General features: G+C 46.2%; 1 protein-coding gene and 1 long non-coding RNA gene across 5 annotated transcripts; one reads left to right on the top strand and one right to left on the bottom strand.

Moving 5' to 3' along the window:
- Positions 1-18619, top strand: NEIL2 (nei like DNA glycosylase 2). 4 transcript variants are annotated; one of them, XM_047717439.1, is made up of 7 exons: positions 111-127; positions 580-669; positions 1512-1651; positions 7700-8055; positions 15195-15391; positions 17555-17686; positions 18302-18619. In XM_047717439.1, the coding sequence occupies exons 3-7, from the start codon at positions 1514-1516 to the stop codon at positions 18343-18345; spliced, it is 867 nt and encodes a 288-aa protein (XP_047573395.1). In that variant the 5' UTR covers positions 111-127; positions 580-669; positions 1512-1513; the 3' UTR covers positions 18346-18619. The 4 variants fall into 4 exon arrangements, with proteins under 4 accessions (XP_047573393.1, XP_047573395.1, XP_047573392.1 ...); XM_047717436.1 differs by having other exon boundaries at positions 17555-18619; XM_047717437.1 differs by lacking the exon at positions 580-669 and having other exon boundaries at positions 1-127; positions 17555-18619.
- Positions 12746-19353, bottom strand: LOC125092929 (uncharacterized). Its single transcript, XR_007125105.1, has 3 exons — positions 19187-19353; positions 18766-18846; positions 12746-12826 (listed from the first exon to the last, which is right to left on the bottom strand). It is a non-coding gene; the product is annotated as an uncharacterized LOC125092929 (long non-coding RNA).
- Between the last annotated feature and the right edge of the window lie 487 nt (positions 19354-19840).

Here is a 19840-nt window from a genome sequence, read left to right as displayed (position 1 = left end):
CGCATCCATCGGCGGGCGGAGAGTGCGCAGACGCGGGGCGGCCGAGTCCTCTACGCCCTGCGTCGGAGGCGGCGTGCGGGCCTCGCCGCGGGCCTGGGGCGGGCCGAGGGGCGCGGGCCCGGAGCCGGTGAGTGCAGCCGCCCGCCCTTCACCGCGGCCGGCGCGGGCGGGGAGAGGGGAGCAGGCCGGCGTGGGGGGGCGGCGTAGGCTCCCTGCTCAGCGGTGCGCGGAGCCGCTGCGGTCGGGAGTGCCCGCCTCTCTCGCGGCCTGCGCGCAGTCGTCGCCTGCTACCGGTGAGACATCGCAGTGACCCGCAGTTAGAAGAAGCATGCCTTACGGGACTGCACCCCGGCCCAGTTTTTTGTTTGGTTTATTCACCACTGTGCCGCCCTGCATTTATCCCTGAGAGCCTCCCCCAGTGCCCTTAAGCCTGTCTCCGAGACCCCCCATCTTCTCCCCTCACCCCGAGAAAGAGTTGGGAAAAGAAGCCATTTTAGTCTCCCAGGGGGAGTGAGTGGTTAACCTCAGAGAAGAGGACGCCCTGACGCCCCTCTCCGCCGCTAGCCAGTAACTAACCACCCTCACTGCCGTTAGCGTCCTGAAGTCCTTTATGCATCTACTCCCTTAAGTCTAGGGCGGAGACAACTTGCTGCCCGCCTTTACATCTCCGTAAGTATACCTTAAATGTGCCCCTCTGTGAAAGAGATTTCAAGGATTAGGTGCATTTCAGATGAAAGCCTTTCCAGAAGCTTCGTTTTGTTGGAGAGGACCCGGGCACTGAGAGCAGGCTGAGGTTAAAGCAGGCTGCAGTCAGGAGGTCTCCTTGCAACCCAGCACTTTTGTCAGTATGGGCTCTCCAGTGTCTTGAAGATCTGACTGGGGGAAAGGGCACTACTTTTTAGCAAATCTAAAGCACCACCAGGTGTAAAGTACACATTATTGGATGTGCTGCTAATTAGCTGTGAGAAGGCGTGGATATAGTAAGAGGCATCCTCGTTTTAGAGATAATTAATTGTGTTTTAGAATTGCTGAACTACGATAGCTACCCCCCTGCAGGGTATCCACGCAGTCCTTCAGGTTTTCATCATAACTTACAGAGTCTTGTGCAGGGGGCGGTGGCAGGGGTGGGGAATAGGTGGTTAAGCAGTGTACCCTGGGTGAGGGGGGCGGGAAGGGTCTCTGAGCTTCCAGAAGCCAGGGTACACACCACTCAGACTCAAACATGTCAATGCTTTATACATAAACTCTGAGTGAACTTCGATGATTGGGGGCAGAGATAGATGGGGTCACAGATAACCACGCCTCAGGGTTAAAACAACCCCAGCTGTTTTCATTTCCCAGGGGCAATTATCTGTGGTTAGGCTGGAGGTAGCCTTTCCATGCTCTGAATTAACATGACCCTGTGTCTGCACTTGTCATGGTCCTGAGCTCCGCCTCCTCATCACATACACAGTGCCCCTACTAGTGGTCCTGGGAAGTCAGTGGCTTCTTTTCCCCATTTCCGCCTGTAGGGATGCCAGAGGGACCATCTGTGAGGAAGTTCCACCGCTTGGTCTCCCCCTTTGTGGGGCAGCAGGTGGTCAAGACAGGGGGCAGCAGTCAGAAGCTGACCCCTGCCAGCTTGCAGTCTCTGTGGCTCCAAGATACACAGGTGAGTTCCTCCGGGCTTGTTTGACACCTCAGGTAAATGGGCAGGCTCCATCACCACATCCTGTGATTCCCTTAGAATTTATCTCAAGACTTTGGTGCCATCACTTCCTTGAGCGCAGGGCAGCCACGCGAGGACCCCCATAGCGGTCATCCCCTTCAGGTCTGATGTTTAGGTCTGATGTTAGCCAGGAGTGGGCATTGCAGTGGCATGTGGAACTAGATAAAGTACCCTGTGCACGCATCGGCTGTAGATTCTGATTCAGAGAGTCTGGAGTGATTCTGGTCATCGAATGTGCTTCTGTGGTTGGGAACTAGCAGAGATGGAAGGAAAGAGCATAGCCTTCTGATCTGGATTCTGGTGGCCTCATCCATGCCCTTAGCATCAGGCAGAATTGCCTCCAGGGGCTCCCAGGGCTTCTGTGGTCTGGTTTGTGCCTCTTTAGGCCTGCTTCTTCCCCTGTCCCAAATCTCTCTTCCAATCCTGTCAAACTCTCTGGGGCTCCTCCACCAATCCTTATTGCCCATGGTTTTGATGTGCTGCTCCCCTGCTTGGGCAGATCTTCCTTTTTTCACCCCAACTCTGCTCCCGTTCTCATCCTTTCACGTGACCATGGTAATTCCTCGTCTTCAGGATTCAGCTTCTCCATCACATCCTCTGAGAAGCCTGGCCTGCCTGCTCTGAGGGTGGGGAGAGACTTCTCTGTGCTTGCTGGGGACCCTGTACTTCCTCCTAATAGATCCTTATTGCTGAGTTTGTCCTGCTGGTTGAGTGGAGGAGACTAAGCAACAGGGTAGACGCATGCCCTCATCAGTATTGTATGCCTAAGCACTTCGCTGAGTGCCGGCTCTTAGGAAGCATATATATGGTAATTGTCTGTAGAAAAAATAAATTAGCTCTGCTGTTTAGCTGTGAGCTCCTAAGCAAGTTGCTTAATCTCTTAGCTATAGTTTCTGCAGTTGTAAAATGGGGATAAATACTTAGCAGTTACAATTGTATTAAACAGACTTTATGTCTGGCACAGGTGCTCAATAAATACTGATTCTCTTTTTCCTGCCTTGTCCTTCGCACGCACCTCGTGGGTTATAAAACCATTCTTGGTTAGAACTGAAAGAGGTCTTCTAGACGTTCACTTACCTTTTCTACCTTTGGAGATGGGGCCTCAGAGGGAGAACCCTCCATCCAAGTTGATGTCGCTTGTGGGGGCCCAGGTCACCTGACCTCCAGGTATGCGCTCCTAGGGGGAGACTGACCAGATTGCTGCAAGCTTGGCAGGGGCAGGATTAGATCCTTTCATCACTGGAACCCCAGCACTTAGCCCGTGCCTGTTACAGAGCTGGCTTGCAGAGAATATTTATGGAATGGCTGAATGGACAGACAATGTGTGGACGGGGAGCCTTGAGATGGAACTGGGAGCTGGTCTTATAGTAAACCAAGGCAGAGATTGGAGTTGTGGGAGCCCAAGAACCCTGAGGGACACAGCCTTGAGGAACTGCCTGGCATGTAGGGGGCTAAGTTCTCATCACTATGCTCCCTTCTTTGCACCTCTGCCTCCTAAGGACCTGAGAGTTGAATTTGGAAAGTAAGACCTGTATCTACAACAGGGGAAACTGTTAGGTAACAGTGAATGGGAAGGAGGGGAGCATATGATTAAGGCTCATTTGAGGGCCTCAGCAGAGAAGAGGTGCTGTAGCCTGGAGTAAAAGACTTCATAGGGCTCCTGGGTGGCTCAGTTGGTTAGGTGTCTGCCTTCAGCTCAAGTCATGATCGCAGGGTCCCGGGATCAAGTACCACATCCGGCTCCCTGCTTTGCTTCCACCTCTTTCTCTGCCTTTCCCCTCTGCTCCTGCTCTCTGTCTCAAATAAAATAAAATAACATAAAATCTTTAGAAAAAACAAGAAGGCTTCATGAAGGAGGTGAGATTTGAGTTGGACCTTGAAGGATGGAGGATTTAGATCGACCAAAAGGAAAACAAAGGGCACTTCAGGTTTGTGAAGCAGTTATAGACAGGCAGATGGAGATAGAATGAGCACACTGGGCTAATGAAGGAGGGAAGAGATTGGCTGCACTCTGTGCCACCTGTTTTTTCTGGCAAGCTCCTTCCCTGTCTTTACAGGTTGGTTTCTCCAGTTTCTGTATTAGGATTGTGTTTGCTTACTCATAACGGATTCAGAAGAACAGATTATTTGTGTCTGGAGTGTGTGGGGTTTTTTTATTTCCTCCCTTGACATAATGTCAAGTCCAGAGGAGGAAGTCCAGGATGTTATGGGAGCAACGCGAGATCACTGGGCACCAATGATGCTCTTCCGCTCTCCCCTCCCTGGGGTGTGACCCTCATTCTCATGGTGATAACATGGCAGCTGAGATTCCAGCCATTACATTCTAGGCAGGAAGAAAGAGGAAGGAAAGGAGATAGGGCAAAAGGGACTTAGAAGCCTGTTCATCTATTTTAAAGAACTTTTCTGGAAACCACATTTGAGCACTCCTGCATATGTTTCACTGGCTGCCCCATCTCTAAGGGAGTCTGGGAAACAGATTTTTTTAGGTGAGGACGTTGAAGCACTCTAAATCAGTAGCTGAGGTTATTGAGGTCCCTGTAAATTGGTAGATTTGTTAGTAGGGAAGAGGGGAGAGGGATATTGGGAAATAGTCAGTAGTCTCCCTGCACCTGGTCCATTATCTTCTCCTGAGAAAGAGTGCATGGGGGATAAGTATTGAGTTCTTCCTTACATGGTTGTTAATGTTTCTATTCCATCCTAGTTTCAGCGGATTACTGAGACTACATACTGAGACTTTTAACCAGTCCTCCAACTTTTAAACAATATATAACAGCTTTACTGAGATATAATTTACATAACATACAATTCACCCACTTAAATTGTGCAGTTCGGTGGCTTTTAGTGTCTTCACACAGAGTTGTACAACCATCACCACAATCGATTTTAGAACATTTTCATCTCCCCAGAAAGAAACCGTGTGCCCATTAGCAGCCCCTCCTCATTTCACCCTTGCCTTCTGCTTCCAGTCGTAAGCAACCACTAGTCTCTTTCCTGTTTCTATAGATTTGCTGGTTTTTTTTTTTTTGACATTTTCCATATATGAAATTATACAATGTGTGTTCTTTTGTGAGTGGCTTCTTTTTTTTTTAAAATTAATTAATTAATTTGTCAGAGAGAAAGAGAGAGAGAACTCACAAGCAGACAAAGAGGCAGGCAGAGGCAGAGAGAGAAGCAGGGTCCCCACCGAGCAGAGAGCCTGATGTGGTACTCGATCCCAGGATCTTGGGATCATGACCTGAGCCGAAGGCAGCGGCTCAACCCACTGAGCCACCCAGGCATACCGTGAGTGGCTTCTTTTACGGAGCATAATGTTTTCAAGGTTCATGTAGCACGTGTCAGAATTTCCTTCTCTTCAAATACTGAGTTTTCAGAGGGAACGAGTGGAGCCTTCCTCATCTGTATGCCCCTCTGAACCTAGCACACTGCCTGGCACATTGTAAAAGCTCAGTTAAGGGTCAGCTAATTGAAATAACAACAGTGTCCCAGGAATTTAAAAGAGGGACAGTAGAAATTGCCATAGTTGGAGAGGACACAAAGATGTCCTCCTGACCTAGGCATTTTTGACCCAGTAAATGTTTTGATCCTGAAGGGCATTTTGCATGTATTTTCATCAGCATTATACCAACATTGCTGAAATTGCATCAAGAAAATATTTTTTGGAATGAATTCTATCATGCCCACTTAATTCTTTTTTTTTTTTTTTTTTTAAGATTTTGTTTATTTAGGGGCGCCTGGGTGGCTCAGTGGGTTAAAGCCTCTGCCTTCAGCTCAGGTCATGATCCCAGGGTCCTGGGATGGAGTCCTACATCGGGCTCTCTGCTCAGCCCGGAGCCTGCTTCCTCCTCTCTCTCCCTGCCTGCCTCTCTGACTAGTTGGAATCTCTATCAAATAAATAAATAAAATATTAAAAAGATTTTGTTTATTTATTTGACAGAGATCATAAGTAGGCAGAGAGAGAGGACAAAGCAGGCTCCCTGCTGAGCAGGCTCCCTGCTGAGCAGAGAGCCTGATGCTGGTCTCCATCCTAGGATCCTGGGATCATGACCTGAGCCTAAGGCAGAGGCTTTAACCCACTGAACCACCCAGGAGCCCCATGCCCACTTAATTCTTGCTCAGTTTTTTATGTAGTTCAGTTAAGCCATTTCTAATATGTGGCAGCAAACTGCTGTGCTCACATTTGCTGATGAGTTATTCTGGAATTATTTAGAAAGGTAATGCCTTCTTTTAGGGAGAGGATTTCAAAGACTACTACAGTTAAGATTTTTATACTAATTGACAAATTGGAGATCGTATCAGAACTGTGGTCTCTAAGTATGTACTTTTGGAGGCCAAAAAAGTAACACAGGCATTTCCATTGTCAATGCCAGGTGTTTTGGTTTTTTTTTTTTTTTTTAAAGATTTTATTTATTTATTTGACAGAGAGAGATCACAAGTAGACGGAGAGGCAGGCAGAGAGAGAGAGAGAGAGGGAAGCAGGCTTCTTGCTGAGCAGAGAGCCCGATGTGGGACTCGATCCCAGGACCCTGAGATCATGACCAGGACCCTGAGATCATGACCTGAGCCGAAGGTAGCAGCTTAACCCACTGAGCCACCCAGGCGCCCCAGGTGTTTTGGTTTTAAAAGGCTGCTGGAACTTCAGAACATGCAGAACAGGCTCATCCTGGAATCTGGACTTGCACATTACATAGTAGGGCTAGCTATGAAAATAGAATACAAAGCACATGGAACATTCTTTTATATACGTTTCCTGTTCTCATCCACTTTTCTTGAAATTGTTTTCATTGGGGATGAAGTTAATTCTTTTCCTTTGTACATTTTATATTCATTTTACGGTTTGATCCATTCATCAGTGTTTGTGTCAATACTCAATTTCTATTAATTGTCGCTTTCTTTTTTATTATGAGTTCTCTTGTGGCCATTTCTTCTACCAGATCCAATTTCATTGAGTGAGAGGTACCAAATTCTACAATGTGTAAAATACGTTGTGTATTTACAGCATCTGAAATGTAGTGTACTTTAGCTGCCATCCATTAGTGTATGGGGTATGTGTGTGTGTGTGTGTGTTTGCTGCTTATTTCTAACAAGAAGTATTTTTTTTTTAAAGATTTTATTTATTTATTTGACACAGAGAAATCACAAGTAGGCAGAGAGGCAGGCAGAGAGAGAGAGCAGGAAGCAGGCTCCTTGCTGAGCAGAGAGCCCGATGTGGGGCTCGAACCCAGGACCTGGGATCATGACCTGAGCCGAAGGCAGCGGCTTTAACCCACTGAGCCACCCAGGCGCCCCTCTAACAAGAAGTATTATGAATTAAATACAGGATGACAGTTTGTATTTCTTTCTCAGCTAATTCGTGAACACATCGGGAGCATTTCCCCTCCCTTATTCTAGGGTGGTCCTGCTCTCTAGCATGGATCTATGTTACTGCTAATCCAGTTCTTCTTGCTTTTAGTCACTTTGAGAACCATGTGCTGACTGCCCGTACCACTGGAGCAAAGGGCCAAGGGCAGGTCCAAAATACTCAGCTTGGGAAAGCTTCCTCGAAGAGGCAAGAAGGGATAAGTTTGCATTATAAACATTGGCATATACCTCTTTAGTCTTTCCTTTTCTGGGTCTGTAAGGCTTAGGCCATTCAGGCTCCTAAAGCACAACAGCACAGACTGAGTGCCTTAAAACCAACAGGAATTTATTTCTCACAGTTCCAGAGGCTGGAAGTCTAAGATCAGACAGCCTGGCAGTTTTGGTGTCTGGTGAGAGCCTGCTTCCCGGTTCATACACAGTCAGCTTCTTGCCTTCTTCACATCACATGGTGTAAGGAGCAGGGGAGTTCCCTGGGGCCTCTTTTATAAGGACACTAATCCCATTTGCAAGGACTTCACCCTGCTGACCTAATTACCTCCCGGAGGCCCACCTCCACATACACATTTGCAGGGGGAGGGGCACAAACAAGTCCATAGCAAAGACTGAGATCATGTTCTTTTTTTTTTTTTCCAGGTCCATGGAAAAAAATTATTCCTTAGATTTGATCCAGATGAAGAACTTGGTTCCCTTGGCAACATCTCACTGCCAGAGTCTCTAGAAAAAGGAGAGAGGAAGGAGGAGGTCCAGGACCAAAAGCAGGCCTCAGGGCCCAGCAGCCAGAAAACCTCTCAGCCGCCCTCTCAGTCCCTGGAGCATGTTGCTCCCAGTGGAGACAGTAGTTTGGAGGGTTTGCGGGGAGATGCTCCTGTGGGAGCTGCGGAGAGGTGGCTGCAGGTCAGCTTTGGTATGTTTGGCAGCATTTGGGTGAACGAGTTCTCCAGAGCAAAGAAAGCAAACAAGAGGGGCGACTGGAGGGACCCCATTCCAAGGTAATGGTGTGGTTGGGCAGGGTATGGCTGTGGCTCTGCAGGTCTGTGGTGTTTGACACCGCCCCCCGTGTGCAGACTTGGGGCTGGGCTCTGTGGGCTCACTCAGGTGGGTGTCCCACCGACTTGCCGGCAGCCCGAGTCCTAGCAGAGAGTACCTGTGCTAGAAAGGGGACTGTGCCTGCATCCAGAGAGGGCTGGAAACATTCTGGGGCAGCTTAGAAAAAGGGAAGAACTTTCCCAGCAAGCATGGCTCTTGAGAGTGGAATGGCACTGAAGGACGTTTTATGGCTTGACGAGTGCACTCTGAATTCAGGGACAGAATTGTCTTGGTTTTCATCTGCCAGTGGTGGGAAGAATATTTTGGTGTGTAAAACTCAGTCCCTGTTCAGGATTATTACCTCTGTGTAGATTTCCCAGAGGAGTCATTGCTGGTCATTGAGAACGAACATCCTCACAGCCTTGCATAAGTGCTCATTTAGCCGAATTCTTAACTAGCTTCGTGTTGTTTGTATACTTTTTATCAGTTTGTAGAGGCTTTTGTATATTGCATGTTAATCTTTGTGATATGTGATGCCAATGTTTCAAGTCTACCTGTGTCCTTTGATAGTGTTTGTGCCTTTTGACATTCAAGATTTAAAAACTTTTTAGGGGCACCTGGGTAGCTTAGTGAGTTAAGTGTCTGACTCTCGGTTTCAGCTTAGGTCACGATCTCATGGATCATGGGAAGGAGCCCCGAGTCGCATCAGGGAGTCCCCTTGAGAATCTTGCCCTCTGCCCTCCCGCCACTCATACCTGCTCTTTAATCTAAAACTTTTAAAAATTTTTATTTATTTTTAAAGATGTTTATTGAAGTATAGTTGACATCAATGTTATATCAGTTTCAGGTATAGAAAATAATCATTCAACAATTCTGGACATTACCTAATGCCTACGATAAATGTGGTCATCATCTGTCACCAAACAATATTATTACTGACTATATTATTATATAATATATTATTTTTATATATTATTTATTATTATATATTATTATAGAATAATATTATTATTATTATTATTTTTTTTAAAAGATTTTATTTATTTATTTGACAGAGAGAAATCACAAGTAGGCAGAGAGGCAGGCAGAGAGAGAGGAGGAAGCAGGCTCCCTGCTGAGCAGAAAGCCCGATGTGGGGCTTGAACCCAGGACCTGGGATCATGACCTGAGCCGAAGGCAGCGGCTTAACCCACTGAGCCACCCAGGCGCCCAAGAATAATATTATTATTGACTATATTCCCTATGCTGTACTTTTCATCCCTGTGACTTCCTTATTTTATAACTGGAAGTCTAGACCTTTTTTTTTTTTTTTTAAAGATTTTTATTAATTTATTTGACAAGAGAACAATCACAAGTAGACAGAGAGGCAGGCAGAGAGAGAGGGGGAAGCAGGCGCCCCGCTGAGCAGAGAGCCTGATGCGGGGCTTGATGCGGGGCTCAATCCCAGGCCCCCGATATCACGACCTGAGCCGTAGGCAGAGGCTTAACCCGCTGAGCCACCCAGGCACCCTGGAAGTCTAGATCTCTTAATCCGCTGTACCTCTTTACCCATCCTCCCACCCTCTGGGATTTTAAATTTTTATATAGTCCGTAATCAGTATTTTTTTTTTTAAGATTTTATTTATTTATTTATTTGACAGACAGAGATCACAAGTAGGCAGAGAGGCAGGCAGAGAGAGAGGAGGAAGCAGGCTCCCCGCTGAGCAGAGAGCCCGATTCGGGGCTCCATCCCAGGACACTGGGATCATGACCTGAGCCAATCCCTGCCTTGGGCTTCATGTTCTTGTGACTCTCCTGGGCCTTTTCCCATATGTTGGTTTTGTCCTTAGACCAGTAGCAAGAGGTTCTTTTGCAGTTCCAGGCCTTCTGTCTACACATGAAGAGAGAAGAGGGGAAGAGATAGTCATTTTCTAGAAGTTCAGATGAGCAGGCAGAGCTTTCTCAGAAAATCCCAGCCAACCTCTTATGGCCTGAAGCTGGTTCATGGGCGGATTGCTAAATTAGTCACTAGCTAGGGCAGTTGAAATGCTCTTCAAGAACAAGCCTCAACCCTAACTAGGTTTTCTGAATTTATTGTTACAGAGTTAACGTATATCATTCTTTTATTTTTAAAATCTCTTCTTGTGAAGTTATGTCTGCCTTTTCCTTCTTTATGTTTTTTTTATTTTCATTTGTTGCCTACCTCCTGTTTCTTAATTAGGCTTACCAGAGTTTTATCAATTTTGTTGGTCTTTCAAATAAATAATATTAGTTTTATATACTCTATACGGGAAGAGTATTTTCTGATTTTCCAGACGTTTGAGTGGGATCATCATTTTGTTGTCATTTTTTTATTGGATTGTGATTAGCATATCAGTCTGTAAGTTTTCTACTTTGGGCATATTTGCAGTCAAACACGTCATGGGTCTTTGCTTACGTTTTGTGTACATAAATGAAGACAATATATTCATAAAAAGCAAAACCTTATATAACTATTAAGAACAGGTTATTGCTTTGGTAATTTAAACACTCTATCCTTGCTTATTTTTTGTTTACTTAATATGCCAAACATGGGAAGAGGAGCATTAAAATCCTCTAGGGTGATTGTGGTTTTATGGTTTCTCCTTGTCTTTCTAGTGTGTTTATGTGTTTGCTGCCCTGTTGTCCATAGCATCAAGGTCTCTGACTTCTTTGCAGCTTTTTAAAATAATAGCATACCCTTGGAGCGCCTGAGTGGCTCAGTCAGTTAAGCATCTGACTCTTGATTTAGACTCAGGTCATGATCTCAGGGTTGTGAGTTCGAGTCCTGTGTTAGGCTCCACACTGAGCATGGAGTCTGATTAAGATTCTCTCTTCCTCTCCCTCTGCCTTCCACCTCCCTCACTCTCTCTTAAAAAGAAAAGAAAAGAGAAAAGAAATAATAACAGACCTTCTGTTTGCCTTTGGTCTTGAACTCTGCTTTGCTTGATGATAATGATGCCACTCTGTGTTTGGCCCATGTAGTCTTTTTCCACTTAGTGTGTGCTTTACGGGTGTGCTTTTTCACTTATTTTAGGTATACTTCTTACAAATGGCGAGTTTCTGGCTTTTGTATCTCTTTAAACTCAAACTCCTTGTTTTGAAATGAGGTGACTATGGTATTTGGATTTTCTTCCTTTGCCATTTTATTATACCTTGTTTCTTTTTTTTCTGTTGGATTTTTCAAGTTTCTTTCTTTTCTCCTTTCCCCCCACCATCTTTTATTCCTGTTGAGTAAGTAGCAAGTACTGCTATTCATCTTCTTTCTGTTGGTAATAATGTTCCCTTTAAATTAGACTCCTATTTTTCTTGGTTAATAATGACCAAATGTTAATAACATTTAACTAATAACATGTCTCCCTTCTTATTGAAACTGGTTTTTTGCTCCTTTCCTTCATCCTTCTGAGAGGAGGCCTTTGAAATAGTTCACTTCAACCACTTCTTTTGTCCTGTTGTCCACCCTATTTCCTGCGGGAGTAAGGGGAGGGGTGAGATAGTTCAGAATTTTAATTCCAGATTGTTAACTATATAATATTATTAATTATGTGTAATTAAGTTAATTAATATTAAATATACATTAACATTATATCTTCTTTGTTTTTTTTTAATTTAATTAATTTATTTATTTGACAGAGATCACAAGTAGGCAGAGAGGCAGGCAGAGAGAGAGGGGAGAAGCAGGTTCCCTGCTGAGCAGAGAGCCCGGTATAGGGCTTGATCCCAGAACCCTGAGATCATGACCTGAGCTGAAGGCAGAAGCTTAACCCACTGAGCCACCCAGGCACCCTCTCTTCTTTGTTTTTATTCAATTTTGCAACCCTTTATTTTTGTGTGCATAATGCTGATTAACAAGTCTATTCAGTAAAGTTAGAATTCCAGTGAAAAGCAGTTTTTCCGTGAAAGCCTCAGGGCTCCATTGTATGTCAGACAGCAGGAAGTAGCACTGAATTTGGTGTGAAACTTAGTGACCTTATTTACAGCCTCCAAGGAATCCTCCTGGGTAGTGATTTTTCGATTTTTCGCTGTGCTCTGATGACAAGCATACCAGCTTCTGTGCAGATGCTTCTCATCTCAGCAGCAGAGCGATTTGGACACAGTCACTCCAACAACTCAAATTTGACATCTCTGTCAACACTCATTGAACGAGCACAAATCTCAGAAATGTGGGTCCGACCCTCTAGATCAGGTAAGCTAAATGCAGTTTTTCTGCCCAGTCCCCCTGGCCTCATCAGTGCCGGTTCTGAAGTGTCCGGTCTGGCGGTGGCCATGAGCCCTTTCCTCTTACCTTGAGAATCAAAACTGCCCAGTTGATTGTTGATTGCTCAGTTTTAGGATCATTCTCTGCACTTCATTGTCTCCTTCAGCACATCCTCGACACGAGCTCTTCCAGAAGCATCCGTTTCACTGAAGGAGATAAGGCAGGCTTTTTTTGTTTTGGTCATTTTATTTTTTATTGTATTTTATTTTTTTTTTAAGATTTTATTTATTTATTTGACAGACAGAGATCACAAGCAGGCAGAAAGGCAGGCAGAGAGAGAGGAGGAAGCAGGCTCCCTGCTGAGCAGAGAGCCCGATGCGGGGCTCGATCCCAGGACTCTGAGATCATGACCTGAGCCGAAGGCAGCGGCTTAACCCACTGAGCCACCCAGGCGCCCCTGTTTTGGTCATTTTAAAGAGTTCCTGAACCATTCGAGCCCCTTCACCGACATTCTTTAGTACAAGTTCAGATCCAGTAACCTGGAAAGCAGACATCAGCCCTTTTAGCAACTGCCCAAGCACAGAATGTCTTGCCTATACCTGTGGACCAAAGAGCAGCCCACTCTTGGGAGGCTCAATGTCAAGGTTAACAAACCTGTCTGGATGAAGTATTGGGAGCTCAACTACTACTCAGAGTTTCTGAATCCGTTCCTTAGAGCCAGCCACATCACTGTGTGTGACATTAGGTTTTTCCTCCACCTGCATCATGGTAGCTGTTGGATCAATCTTCGGAGGCATAGAATATGAATTTGATACTTTGTTCTGTTCACGCCAACTCTGATTCCTTCTTCAGGGCAAGTAGGTGCTACTTGATCACTGAGATCCACCACAGACTTGGCGAACTACACATTGATAATGTACTTTGGGTCCTCCAAGTCCGCACTGATTATCTTTGTACACCTCGCAACCCTCAAAGGCTGTTCACTCTGCAGTGTTTGCTTTTCTGCAGCCAAATCCCTGAATACTGGTGGACCAGGCCAGTGAGCTCATTAAGCTTTTTAAGACGTTGTCGCATGTCATCTTCAACCCGCTCTATCTGTCTAGAGTCAGTGCTCTGACCATACGTGTTCAGCAAAACGCTGTTCCCCTCATCCAGAGTTAGGCTTCTCGTCCTCGTCCTCCTCCTCCTCCTTGTTTTCCACGGATCAGCACTGAGGTAATCTGCCATTTTAGGAGCTCCAAGTGCCTCAGCTCCTTAGTGATCACACAGCATCTCTCTCGTTTCCAATGGTCAACAAGGGTATCTTCTGATTCCAGAATTCCTTCTTAACGTGCTATAGTTCTCAGCTGTGCTATCATCCAGTCCTCTGGATCTCTCACAATAAATATTATGCAACCCAGGGCTGCCCCTTCTGTCTTACCCTTTTCCTCTCCCCTTGGCTTGAGGTCCCTGCTGATCTCATTTCCGTTAGGCATTTATTTTTCCTTGAGTAATTACCTCAGATACTATGGTAGATGTGTCTCTGAGGCCTTTTCCTCTGAAGTTGCCCTGTTGGGGCACCTGGGTGGCTCAGTTGGTTGAGTGTTCAACTCTTGATTTCAACTCAGGTTGTGATTTCAGGTTGTGGGATCAAACCCCGATTGGACTCTGTGCTCAGCACAAAACCTGCTTGTCCCTGTTGCTCTGCTCCTCCCCACAATGACACACACGGGATCTCTCTCTCTCAGATAAATAAAATTTAAAAAAAAGTCCTTTTGTTTCCACGCCAGAATACCACCTAGGTCAGATATATGGACATTTCCCTTCAGATAATGGAGTCTGGCTGATTATCTGCCCTTACATAGTAACCCATTGTGTCTTTATCAAAGATCAGAAAGTTTCTCCTGTGTCCTTGGAATTCAGGAAGTTCAGGGGCATACCGGTGGGTATGTATTTCTCTTTAAATCTTGCCGGGACTGGGAGCGGTACCTCTCTAGTGTCCATTTCTCTGTCCTTCGCAACAAACTCTGCTTTTATGCAGGTACACACCTCCTGAGCTTTGAGACTTCCATAGGTCATGTTGTCTTTAGTGAACATGTATGGCCCTGATCAGAAAGATGGAGCATTATATATATGTTTTTTTTTCCTAATTATATTTTATTATCTTTTTTTTTAATTAATTTTTTATTTTTTCAGCATAACAGTATTCATTATTTTTGCACCACACCCAGTGCTCCATGCAATCCGTGCCCTCTACAATACCCACCACCTGGTGCCCCCAACCTCCCACGCCCCACCCCTTCAAAATTCTCAGATCGTTTTTCAGAGTCCATAGTCTCTCATGGATCACCTCCCCTTCCAATTTCCCTCAACTCCCTTCTCCTCTCCATCTCCCCTTGTCCTCCATGTTATTTGTTATGCTCCACAAATAAGTGAAACCATATGATAATTGACTCTCTCTGCTTGACTTATTTCACTCAGCATAATCTCTTCCAGTCCCGTCCATGTTGCTACAAAACTTGGGTATTCATCCTTTCTTTTTCCTTTTTTTTTTTTACAGCTTTATAAACATATATTTTTATCCCCAGGGGTACAGGTCTGCGAATCGCAAGGTTTACACACTTCACAGCACTCACCATAGCACATACACTCCCCAATATCCACCCCCCTCTCCCAACCCCCTCCCCCCATCAACCCTCAGTTTGTTTTGTGAGATTAAGAGTCACTTATGGTTTGTTATATATATGTTTTAATTACTGCATTTAGCCCTGAGAACCATCCCTTTTCTCTCTTGGGGTCTTAGCTTCCCTGGGTGAACCTTGACTGTGGAGTGGGAGCATTATGGACTGTGTGACTTAACTCTTGAGTGGGAGCTGTATGTACGTGTGCCCTGAGCCGCACGCACTTAGGACCTTTTCTTTCTTCCAGGTTGGTCCTGTACTTTGGTGGTGGCGGCTTCCTGGCATTCTATAATTGTCAGATGTCTTGGAGCTCTTCCCCAGTGGTCAGACCTGCCTCTGACATCTTGTCGGAAAAGTTTGATCGAAGACAAGCCTTGGAAGCTTTGAGCCAGGAGCAGCCTGTCTGCTATACCCTGTTGGACCAAAGATACTTCTCAGGCTTAGGTATGAGTGATGGGAAAGGGATGAGACCCACTACCTGTGTGTTTGAGGCAATCACTTAATCTCTTTAGTTTCACTTCTTCATTTTTTAAACTAAGGGAGTGAGGGTCGCCTGGGTGGCTCTGTCCATTAAGCATCTGCTGTAGGCTCAGGGCGTGATCTCAGGGTCCTGGGATTGAGCCTCACATCAGGCTCCCGCCTCAGCGGGGAGTCTGCTTCTCCCTCTCCCTCTGTCCCTCCCCACCACTCATGCTGTCTCTCTTTCTCCCCCTCTCTGTCTCAAATAAATTAGTAAAATCTTTAAAAAAAAAAAAAAAGTAAATAAACTGAGGGAGTTAGATGAGGCAGTTTCTAACTTCTCTCCTGGCTTCAGAATTCACATCCTAATTACATTATCATCTGGAGTCCGCCCATGACCACATCACAGAATAACTTCCTAAAGGGCAGGGGTCCTGTCTTCTTTCTCCTTGAATCGTCCACTGCCTGGTGTAGCGCCTGGCACAGCGGAGGTACTCAGTTACTCAGTATCTGCTGGGCACCAGAAGCTGTGCAGTTTACTGAGGGAGAGCAGTGCGTTTGTTAATGGGGCCTCTCGGGCAGATGGCGCTGCCTGCTGGCAAAGCACAGATGCCTCAGGCCTCCATCAGGATCTTAAAAGATGGTAAAGAAGCAGGTTCCCTCCCTCTGTTCAGGTGTCATGCACAATGAAACTGTGAGCATTTTCCAGGGGGAGGGAAAAGTTGCTGAGCAGTCTGAAAACCAGAACAGCTAACTCACAGAACTAGAAGAACTGATTGCTCTTACTACCTCAGCAGAGGCCTTAGTGCCCTGTGACTGGCTGCTGAGGCAGTCGAGGGAACTGATGACAAAATCACCTCATATCCAAGGCCTGATGGTGCCTATTGCTGGCACAGCTCCCCTTAGGAACGGGGAGGAGGCCCGGGGGCTCCCCAGACAGCGGCCTTGCATTTTCACATTAAGATTATGGGAGCCCTTGTGCCTTGAGGGAGAAAGAGACCTCCAGAAGCAGTCTTTGGGTTATTTATAGCAGGACCTCATGCTCTACTGACTAGTCATTGTTACCAACAATATTAGTAACAGCCGACATTTTTCGTGTAACTCTTAACGTGCTAGTCGTGTGGCTTCAGCCTTCCTGCTATTCTGTAGGATAATGACTCGTTAGTTTTCCCTTTCCTCACACAAAGAAGCCAAAGCAAAAGACACATTGCTGGTATGTGGTACAGCTGAGATAGGAATCCAGGTAGTTTGCCAGGGAATTGTAGAGAAACAGTTGTGTATGACTAGGGGTGTGATTATGAAGCCCCTGCAAAGAGCAGTGATTTCATTCATCCATTCATCCCACACAAGCTGAATGCTTGCCTTCTACTGAGTTCAAAGTCTCACCTTCAAGAGGTTATTAATGGCCCAGCAAGCCTGGGCTCAGTTCACTGCAATTTCAGATAGATTGTGACAAATGCCTGGTAGAAGTTAAAGTGCACTGTTGGGACATTTTGAAGAGAGTTATTGATTCTAGAAGGAGGGGTCAAGACTAGCTTCACCAAGAATGAGGCAGTAGTAGAAAAATAATGAAATAATACCTCCTAAATGATTTATATCTCAGGCATTATGCTTGACATTTTAAATAATAGCAGCTAATATTTATTGAGTACTCTCTACATACCAGCCACAGTGCTGAATGTGTATGTGTGTGTGTGAGAACTCTCATTTACTGCTCACAAAAGCCAGGTAAGCGATCCCTATTTTACAGGTGAGGAATGTGGAGCTTATAGAAGCTAAGGAACCTGCCAGGGTCACATAGCTAGTATCTGGTTGAGTGGGGTTCAAATGCTGGCAGTCAGCTTCCATAGGCTGTTTGGATAACCTCTTTCCTGTAACATGGGCCACACACAAGTTTCATTTCGTTTTGTCTCCACAACAGCCTTAAAGGTAAGTATAAGCAAATCCAGTTGGCAGACAGGGAGGTGGACTCAGAGTAGGTGACTTGCCCGAGAGCCCGCAGGCTGTGACAGGGTTGGCCCCAGTCATCCGCAGGAGCCCTCCCGCTGCCATTGTGCCAGCTTCCATTTGTTTTGTCAGTTTTGTGGATGGGGCTCATGACCGAGGTGTTCTTTCTCCTTCCCTTGTCCTCTCCCTGCCTCCCCGCAGGGAACATCATTAAGAATGAAGCCTTGTACAGAGCAGGGATCCATCCCCTTTCTCTCGGCTCGCTCCTCAGCCATCAGCACCTCGAGGCCCTCGTGGATCATGTGGTGGAGTTCAGTGCGGACTGGCTTCAGGGCAAGTTCGAGGGCAGACAGCAGCACCCACAGATCTACCAGAAAGAACAGTGCCCTGGGGGACACCGGGTCATGAGAGAGGCGTTTGGGCCTCCGGGTGGCTTCCAGAGGCTCACATGGTGGTGCCCGCAGTGCCAGCCCAGGTTATCTCCTGATGAGCAAGGGCAGGTCCAGCTCTCCTAGGGGAATCCTGTCCGTCTTCACAGAACCTGGCCCTTGAGGGGCTGTGATTCCTGAATGTCCAGAGGGCGGGTGTTGTCAGTGCTTGGGCTTGGCTACAGGAATAGAGGGTGGAGGGATGGGTGTCAGGATTGTTGCAAGCCATGTCACTGGACTTGGGTTGAAGGCTGTTCCTACAGGGTTAGATGTTTTTTTGCTTCTCTCATTTCTGTTAATTCTTCCATCTAATTCTGCCATTGTGGAAGATGATGAAAAGTCACGAGGACGGTACAGGGAAACACCTCCCAGTGGGGCATTGAAATGAAAGTGCCTGCAAAACAGCTCTGCCTCCACATTGCTTTGTATGTGCTTGGTTTTGTGTTTGAAACCTTGGTTGGTTGTAAGGCTCTCCATTTGAGAAATGGGACAACAGAAGTCTCTTTCTTTGTTCCCCTAGGGAGATCCAGGGGTGAGGATGAGTTGCACACGAGAGGAGGCTGAGGCTGACTCATCCTCCTGCGTGGATCCTTACCCATGGGATGGAGACCCTGAGAGAAGGGCCAGAAGAGGAGAGGGACCAGGGAATTGGCCACCTTCCTGCTGTGCCCAGTGGGCTTTAAAAAAAAGCTACTTCTCTCTACAGTAAGGTGATATTTTTGTGATTGTTGGTGTGTTAAACAGTGCAGGAATCAAGGGTGGTAGAGACACACTGTCAAGTTGTTAGCGACAGCCAGAAGAAAGTAGGACAGTGACATGAAAATAAATCTCTTTGTTATTTTCTGTTGTCATTTTTATTTGGCGGTCAGTGCTCTCACACTGTAAATAACTGGGCTCCTAGTGAAAGTGGCTATGTAGGGCTTGCTGAGTTGGCCTGATGGGTCCACTTAAAAGGAACAGGGTAGGGAGGGGGTGAAAACACACCTGCTCTTCTGCCCATAGGTGCCCTGCCAACTTGAAATCTGGCAGAGCACAGGATTTCCTCCTGTTGGACCAGCCTCTGGCCTGCAGCAGAGAGTGAATTGCATGAGCAAAATTGAAAACAGTGGCTAATGTTTCCATTTTCCTTTACTCTCATCTCTCTTACATCATCAAGATTTGTTACTGGGGAAAGCCACTTTATGGCAGACCTGTAACCTGTAGAATAGTTCATCTGTACTTAATACTTCCCAAAGGAAAGCCTTTAGCCTAATTCTTGCCATATCATCTGTAGAAATCCCCGTGGTGATGAGTACTCTGTCACTGTGTTTTATAGGTGAGGAAACTGACCTCCAGACTAGAGGCTGAGGAACTTGCTTAAGATCATACGGTTAACAAGGCTCAAGGGCGCGCACTTACCACCCACCACTTCGTGGTCCCCTCTGTATCAGGCCTCTGTAGCTGTGCCCCAGCACCGCCCCAAGCGCTGACTGCCATCACTAGGGGGATGTTCCTGAAAGCAGCCAAGCTTCCTTTGTTCCATCTTCTCTGCAGATAGGCCCCTGGGAAGAAGCAGCAACTGTGGTGTCTCATAGGTGAAGGGCTCTGTCATCAAATAATGCGCTAACCCCTCTCGGAGCTTGGTGGGGCTCATAAAAGCCTCCAAGAAATTCTGCAGTAGAACAAAGTAAAACACTTTGTGTTTCTTTTTTTTTTTTTAAAGATATTATTTATTTATTTGAGAGAGAGACAGTGAGAGAGAACATGAGCGAGGAGAAGGTCAGAGAGAGAAGCAGACTCCCCGTGGAGCTGGAAGCCAGATGCGGGACTCGATCCCGGGACTCCAGAATCATGACCTGAGCCGAAGGCAGTCGTCCAACCAACTGAGCCACCCAGGCGTCCTACACTTTGTGTTTCTAAACCTTATTTTACCATGAAACCCATTTTACCTGTACTCTTCTTTGGAACAGGGTGTAGAAAAGGCTGTAGTCCATTAAGATCCAACCTTTCTACACGCATCCTTTGAATCTGCTTTCAAATGTCCATCTTCGAGGTCTGTTTCTCCTTGGGGTCATTGTCT

The sequence above is a fragment of the Lutra lutra genome, chromosome 2 (genome assembly GCF_902655055.1).
Source record: "Lutra lutra chromosome 2, mLutLut1.2, whole genome shotgun sequence".
Classification (NCBI taxonomy): domain Eukaryota; kingdom Metazoa; phylum Chordata; class Mammalia; order Carnivora; family Mustelidae; genus Lutra; species Lutra lutra.
This window is presented reverse-complemented; position numbering and strand designations above follow the sequence as displayed.

Bases quoted from the DNA above. Each gene is read 5' to 3' on its own strand.
- NEIL2 (XM_047717437.1), top strand. From the start codon at position 1,514: ATGCCAGAGGGACCATCTGTGAGGAAGTTCCACCGCTTGGTCTCCCCC. The intron at 1,652-7,699 runs GTGAGTTCCTCC...TTTTTTTTCCAG, and splicing joins TGTGGCTCCAAGATACACAG to GTCCATGGAAAAAAATTATT. The intron at 8,056-15,194 runs GTAATGGTGTGG...TCTTTCTTCCAG, and splicing joins TGGAGGGACCCCATTCCAAG to GTTGGTCCTGTACTTTGGTG.